This window comes from Branchiostoma floridae, chromosome 19 (genome assembly GCF_000003815.2).
Source record: "Branchiostoma floridae strain S238N-H82 chromosome 19, Bfl_VNyyK, whole genome shotgun sequence".
Taxonomy (NCBI): domain Eukaryota; kingdom Metazoa; phylum Chordata; class Leptocardii; order Amphioxiformes; family Branchiostomatidae; genus Branchiostoma; species Branchiostoma floridae.
Window position 1 is genome coordinate 15,336,666 of NC_049997.1, and position 6,892 is coordinate 15,343,557.

At 39.9% G+C, this 6,892-nt stretch overlaps 1 protein-coding gene across 1 annotated transcript; it reads right to left on the reverse strand.

The window, feature by feature from the left end:
* Nucleotides 1-903: 903 nt before the first annotated feature.
* On the reverse strand, nucleotides 904-4,452 carry LOC118406445 (pleckstrin homology domain-containing family F member 1-like). Its single transcript, XM_035806498.1, has 4 exons — nucleotides 4,394-4,452; nucleotides 3,515-3,679; nucleotides 2,833-2,993; nucleotides 904-2,084 (listed from the first exon to the last, which is right to left on the reverse strand). Exons 2-4 carry the CDS (start codon nucleotides 3,546-3,548, stop codon nucleotides 1,872-1,874), a joined length of 408 nt encoding a protein of 135 aa, XP_035662391.1. The 5' UTR covers nucleotides 3,549-3,679; nucleotides 4,394-4,452; the 3' UTR covers nucleotides 904-1,871.
* Nucleotides 4,453-6,892: the final 2,440 nt, after the last annotated feature.

Sequence of the window (6,892 nt, forward strand, 5' to 3'; positions counted from 1 at the left end):
AAGAGAAAGCTCTATTTGTTTTTAGTCGTATTATTAGGATTAACGAATGGTCCCTCAAACGCAGAGGTACATAAGATTCAGGCTCAGGTCCGGTTCAGGTCCAGATGATCAGCTCAAGGTTTGAACCTGAACCTGATTCAGTATGTGAGAACTTGTGAATGGATGATACTCAAAACAACGGTCCATATCGCCACAAAGAAATCTGTTTTGTGGAGTATTCGAGTCCCACTGGCGTTTTATCATACAGGGCTAACTGCCTCTGTAACACGTTACTGTTGACTTAAAAACTTGGTAGAAATGACTATAGACTCTGCTCTACTTCGCTCTTGTTATTTTCATCGATCGGTCCAAAAAGTGTAAATGCCTGATCATTTAATCCGGTTTTTCTAGACCGGTCCAGTAAGAAAACCCGTTTGTACCATAACGTACCGATACCCACCCCGATCACATAACATAAAGATTTTACTGGTTAATCGTTTATGGCGGCTGTTAGGCCTAGAAAAACTATGTTGTGTTTGCAGGTTCATTTTTGTAGCATTTGGATCCAACAAATAGATTTATTTCTATGAACTGAGCAACGAATTGCAGTGTTTACTAACGTTACACATTCTTGCATTAACTGTTCAACTTGCCCTAAGAGTGTGAATGTTGGAAGTTTAAATTTGCTCTGAATTTTATCACTTATCAGTCAGATCAAAATTCTATGTCCTTTCGGCCTTTGTCAGCAGTTGACAAAAAAAAAGAGGCTAGGGTTGACTTAATTAGCTTGTCAGGTTTTGCAAGTGTAAGTTGTGAAACACAAACTAGTATTCACCTAGGCCTTAGCAACATTTGCTTTATTCTAGGGACGATCTTATCAGTACGATCTGTTTATATGTGTGACTCGTTTATCTGTAGACTGTGTTTCTTCACCATATATACTTTATTGTATTGCAATGTCTGTGTGAGTAGCATGAACAAATTCAACACAACAGCTGCTTCAGATTCAAGGAAAACAACAACAACAAAGTGATAGTAACGTTACAGAATTGCCCAATAAACTTCACTTGAACATGGACGGCTTGAGACATTGAAAGGTGTTCAATAATACATATCACCATAGCAACGATATCGCCAACAAAAGTATATCATAAAGGGCCTTTTTGCCGTTGGGTGTAATGTTAAAAACAGGAGTTAACATTGCAAAGTGCACCATTGCTACAAGTTCGGTCACCGGAAGACCGAAAATAGAGGAGCTAGGACCGTTAGGTCAAAAAACAATAAAACCATATACACACTGTATATCCCCGCATTCCAATAATTGCACGCAACCAAGTGTTCTCTTCAACTGACATTTCAGTGACCGTCGGTCACATTATTCCTTCACGTCAATTCTGACTAGTTCGCATGGCACTGCAGCATAGGCGTCGCTGCTTACAGATGCGATCCCAAACGTAAAGTATTTACATACTAGTGATATAACGTGCTGTCCCAAACGTTAAGTATTTACATACTAGCGACATAACATGCTGTCCCAAAGGTAAAGGAGTGTATCAATGTATAATACAGTGAAAACGCACCAATACTTAAATAAAATCACAAATTGAACACAGATCCGATCTTTGAACATAAAACACAAGTTTATCAATAAGTGCCACGAGGATCGATATGTTTAGATCAGTGACAATTGATCACAAAAAAAAGGCAACTGTTCTGTCCGTCCGTAGTGCCCTTTTCCAGTTGCTAGTAGCTATACAGGTCGCTGACAATTATCCGTTAGTGCCAGTGTTTTCATTTACTGTACAGTATGATTATATAGCGCCACCACGAACTCAAACCACTGCGAACACTCCATTTCCTTCTTGCTGTGCCATTAATTAAAGCGATTTACGCTACTCCAATGCACACATCCTCATCCGTGTTCTCTCATCCTCTTCCTCTTCCTCCGAGTCGGAGCCGTCCCCACCGTCAGTGTCCGCCGGTAGTCTGATGTTCTGTAGGTTCTCTGCGCAGACGTTACAGACGCGCACAGGCTTGTGGTGCAGAATCTCCTTCCGTTTGGAGCAGTCACCACAGACCACTCTACCACAGTTCCGGCAGTGGTGCTGCAAAAGTAATACAGACATGCAAACGTTATGGAAAATTGCTAACACTTTACATCCAACACTGAAATTAAACCATAGGGACTTACATGTACCCCTCTAAATTTTCGGACGAATTCCGTCGACCTTGTTCACAGAATGACCCTTCTATTTCCAGCAGTGATGTCAGGAACACACCACTTTTGCAGGAGGGGGTTATCAGTATAAGAAAGTCTATGTCGCCCTCCCAGTTTATTGAGGGTGGGCCGGTGGGTATCTGATGAACTTTCATGCGAACGATTTGTGTGAGTGACATTTTCACAATGTTTGAACCACCATGCCGAAACCTATGACAGATGACTAGGCTTAGTCAATTAAATTTGTATTTTTCTTTACAAAAAAAAAACGCCCCTGCAAGTCCAGAACTAGTCGACAGGACACTTATTTCCGAGCACAAGAGCTATCTACCACCCCAAAACAATGACCATAGTATGTCCAGACAATGACATTCAAAAACAAAGGTTCCGCTTCAGCACCTAGGAAGCCACTAGGGGAACAAAATCACAGAAACCACTTCCAGTTTCAAAAATTCCATTTTCGTGTACTTCGCGATCGTGTGCTTGTCCCCTGTCTCTCCCGTATTCTATACCTGACCATTTTCTTCCAGCTGTATAATCTATTTTCACCGACACATACGCGTACCCTCCTCTCTATCAGTGTAAACATGGTCTGTAGACATCGTTGGACGTTAGAGAGACCTAAGTGTACGTACCCTTCTCTCTAACAATGTAAACCTTGTCTGAAGACACCGTTGGCACAGGTTTGCCTCGTCGTCCGGCTGCCAGTCGTACTGCCCCGCCTGTCCCTCCGTCCCCGGGCCGGCTCCGGGCTGCTGCGGTGCCGTGTTCCCTCCCGGTAGTTTCGCCGCTGACACTGGTTCAAAACAGTATAGTTTCAAAATGTCCCCTTTTCTACTTGCTGTAAGTACTAATTTCTTTCTTGCAACTTTTCAACAGTTTTACAACAGTTTTAAACAGTTTTAAACAGTTAAGAAGGCATATGAATTTGGATTTTATTTGATGTAAAGTCTTTAGAATATTAAATGTGTCTGTCTATGTACTATAAGTACTTTACAAATTTACAATGGAATATGGTATAAATGTCGTTTTCTACAATTTAGTCAACGTTTTACACATTCAAAATTAAACAGATAAAAGATCCCTTTGGATTTTATTTGATACTCGTATATTGTCTTCAAAAGATTGAAAGCGTCCGATTGTGTAAATGCTTTACAAATATGCAAGACGAATAAATTGCTCATGCTGTTTCGTACCGCTTGTTTTTGTTTTGTTTCAATGATCATGTCTGGTTTACAACTGGAATACAAATAATACCAAAAAACTAGCCATGTTAAGATAAAAATCATCTTATGAAATGTTATCATGTTTTCTCACCTCCGGTGGTTGATGAAGCGTGACAGAGACCCATGACTGTTTCGTAACCCCTTTTCCAAGTCACCTATAGTTGTTGTTCGTAACCATACCGTAGACCACCATCAAAAGGTGCAGTGCGTACAACTTCCGCTAAGCGGCGCTTCAATACCGTCGGCAGTCAAGCACCTGTCAAGCGATTCGGGCGAACGATTTGTAAACTTATAGATATAAGACAATCGCTGCCACTAAAGCTAGAGCACTCATATGAAAAAAAGTTTTAGCGCTAAAAGATACACACGTGCCAAACACGTATCAATTGCTAAGTAGCCCACGAAAACATGTATACAGGCTTTTCATTCGACGTCACCTGCGCCATGTTGGATTACAGTGTGCGTCTGTTAACCTCGCGAAGATGGTACTGCTTAATTCAATTACCCGCCAACATGGTCGTCGGAGGATTCAAATTATAATTAATATGACGTCAATGAAAAGCCTGTATATGCGCAATGTATTATTACCGACAACATGAATTACAGAAAATACACATGCAGGTCTATTCAGATAATGTATCGATTACAGCCTAATGCAGTCAAACATACGTTAGTGCATTTTCTTTGTCTTTTAGCTTTATCTTTGTATTCTACATGAAGTACATGTTATTGCTGTTGCTATGCCCCCCTAACAACTCGGCCGATCATAATTTACATGTCCATTGTGCTGAGCTACGACGTAAAATTCTGTCAACCAAATTCACGGGAAGACGAGAGAGAGTACCTAAGACAGTGGTTGAACGCACAGATATTGCCTCTTCATATTAGTAGGAAACGATATAAGCTAGACTTAGCTAAAGGGATTAAACAAGAGGAATCAGAGATACATATTTCGAAGACACAAACCCACCTGTGGCGGCGGCCATGTTTGATGACGTCAGACAGACAACAGACAGGACAGGTGAGTTGTGTTGCCATGGGAACGGGGCGGGCGGGGCCAGTGGTGCGATCTTTGGGACAAACCATGAGAGTGTCTCCATAATTTGGAAAAGGATTCTCAGGTATAAATACTAGATTACATATAACACAATTCAAATGTGAAAGGGCTAGACATCGGAAGAGTACACATCCTTTATACCTGGTTGACCTACTCAATAATAAAGTGTTAGCGCATCCAATATAAGCATTTAGATGAGTACTCATACAACTGAGTATTGTAAGGTTCGTAATGTTTATCTGATGTGAGTGTCTGTATTTCTTTTAGATCACTTTTATGATAAATCATACATGTATTTCATTTCAACAATGTAGGGTGCTACTGTATGTTATGTCTTGCAACATCGTACTATAAAGTTTTTCATTCATATCTGACGACCCAAAGGAGTGCTCTCCAAATAGAAGTTGATGGGGAAAAATCGTGGCCTTTTTCTTATAAAGTTATGCGCCATCTTTTTCTGTCAGCTAACCCCAAAATGGGGTTTACTGACAAAAAAAGACGGCATATCTTATACATTTTACACTTGACTTCAAGTCAAGTCAAGTAAAAGGGTCACGATTTTGCCCATCAACCTCTGCTTGCAGAGTACAAAATAGCAGCATTTGACACATGAATGTTGACCTATTCCCTCCCCTTACCGTTAACGGTTCACCCCTTAGTTATGTAGCGTGATACGTCTATGCAACATCGGTGAATTGTCCGACAAATGAAGAGAAACGCACGTGAATTATTTTGGTCTCTATTTACACATTGTGTCATAAAAACGTACTATTGCGAGTATCACATTATTGTAGCAGTGATGGCGTATATATGTGCATAGAAACGTAACATTACAATTGTGTACAAAGCAGAGTACATACTCTTCTTGTGCTAAGTTATGAGTAACCCACCCTCACCCCGCCCCCAAAAGAGGAAGTACATGTGTACAGTCAAAACTACTCAAGAAGACCACTCAGACGACTGATAAAATATGATCTATGTGGACAGGTGGTCACTATAGACAGGATTCTTAATGCTTGTGTTAATGGGAAAATCATCTAAGTGCAGCAAAATGTGGTCACATTGGCCAGGTGGTCCTTATGTAAAGGCGGTCATTTGTACAGGTATGACTGTATTTGTTATACAGAAAACACACTGTGACAGTCTTGTACAGAATTTGTCAGCATTGGCGAGTATTCATACTTAGATAAGATATTAATTTTACAGGATGCGCCTATTAATGCGAACCACAATGGGAAATTAGCATAAAACATTTTCTACTGAGTTAAGAAAATAAGAATATCTTTGCCCTAACATTGTCATCATAAAAATGTGCCAAGACACTATTACTAAAATGTGTTCATATTTTGCAATCGATGCTTTGCTAAAAACACAAACATATTACAATCATATACGTGTCTTTATTGCAATTAGTAAATAGTATTACAAGCAGCAGGCAAACGTGTATTCATGAAAAAATTATAAATATAGATAATGTTATATTTCAAAGCCGCTATTATATCACTAGATATGTATTCTAAAATACTGTAATGGAAAGGATCATATGATTACATCATGTTACTATAAATTCAATATTTGAAGTACATAATTAATTTAGCGTGAATTTTACCTACAAAGCATCACCACGTATTCTGTGAACGTAAAGCTATATAAAAATACACGGAAAAATATTGTCCCTTGGTACCAAAAATATCTGTATATGATATAGAGGTAGAAGCAGTTTGTTGTCTGATGTTGATAGCACCATATTTGGTTGGTCTGTGCGGTTTGATGATTATCTATGATATTTTTATCGAGAAATCGGAAGGGTTTATCAGTTGGAATGCGCTCAAATTCCGTAGGGAGGCGCTCTTATCCGGCAGTGGTATCGGCGGGTTGGCGGAAACGGCTGCCCGGTCGGTCGGCGGAAACCGCTGCCCGGTCAGGTCCGGAGGTTGGTTTAGGGGGTTTCGAGCATACCAAATGTAAACAAGATGGCTTGCTATCGCAGCAGTAATTTAAGTGCATTTCTCGTGTAGGCTGACCCTACAACTTACAGTAGCACTAATATCGTAAACATTACCGTAATTTCGGAAATTCGATTTGGGCTCTAGCCACTCTGCCCCTCTGAGACTGGATGGGGTTATGCTGACTTTCAGTATTTTGACCACGAACACATTTGTTAAATCCTTGGTTAAATCTTTATTATCTTATCATTTCCGACATGTGAGAAAATAGTATCGTGATCAATCAAAGATTGCAGTGGGGGAAATCTTCAGACACTGGTGGAATCGCCATTTTGATCTTTCAAGAATTCAATGTTCGATGACAAATGTGTTTACGGGGAGGAAAGACTACGGCGGAGCGGTTTTCGTGTGAAGTAACAAAATTATGTGAAAACATCGTACATAATTAATATATAATTGACTACAT

Coding starts and splice junctions, on each gene's coding strand:
- LOC118406445 (XM_035806498.1), bottom strand. CDS start 3,548: ATGGGTCTCTGTCACGCTTCATCAACCACCGGAG. Junction 2,994..3,514: donor CGCTTCATCAACCACCGGAG/GTGAGAAAACAT, acceptor GTTTTGAACCAG/TGTCAGCGGCGAAACTACCG. Junction 2,085..2,832: donor TTACATTGTTAGAGAGAAGG/GTACGTACACTT, acceptor TTACTTTTGCAG/CACCACTGCCGGAACTGTGG.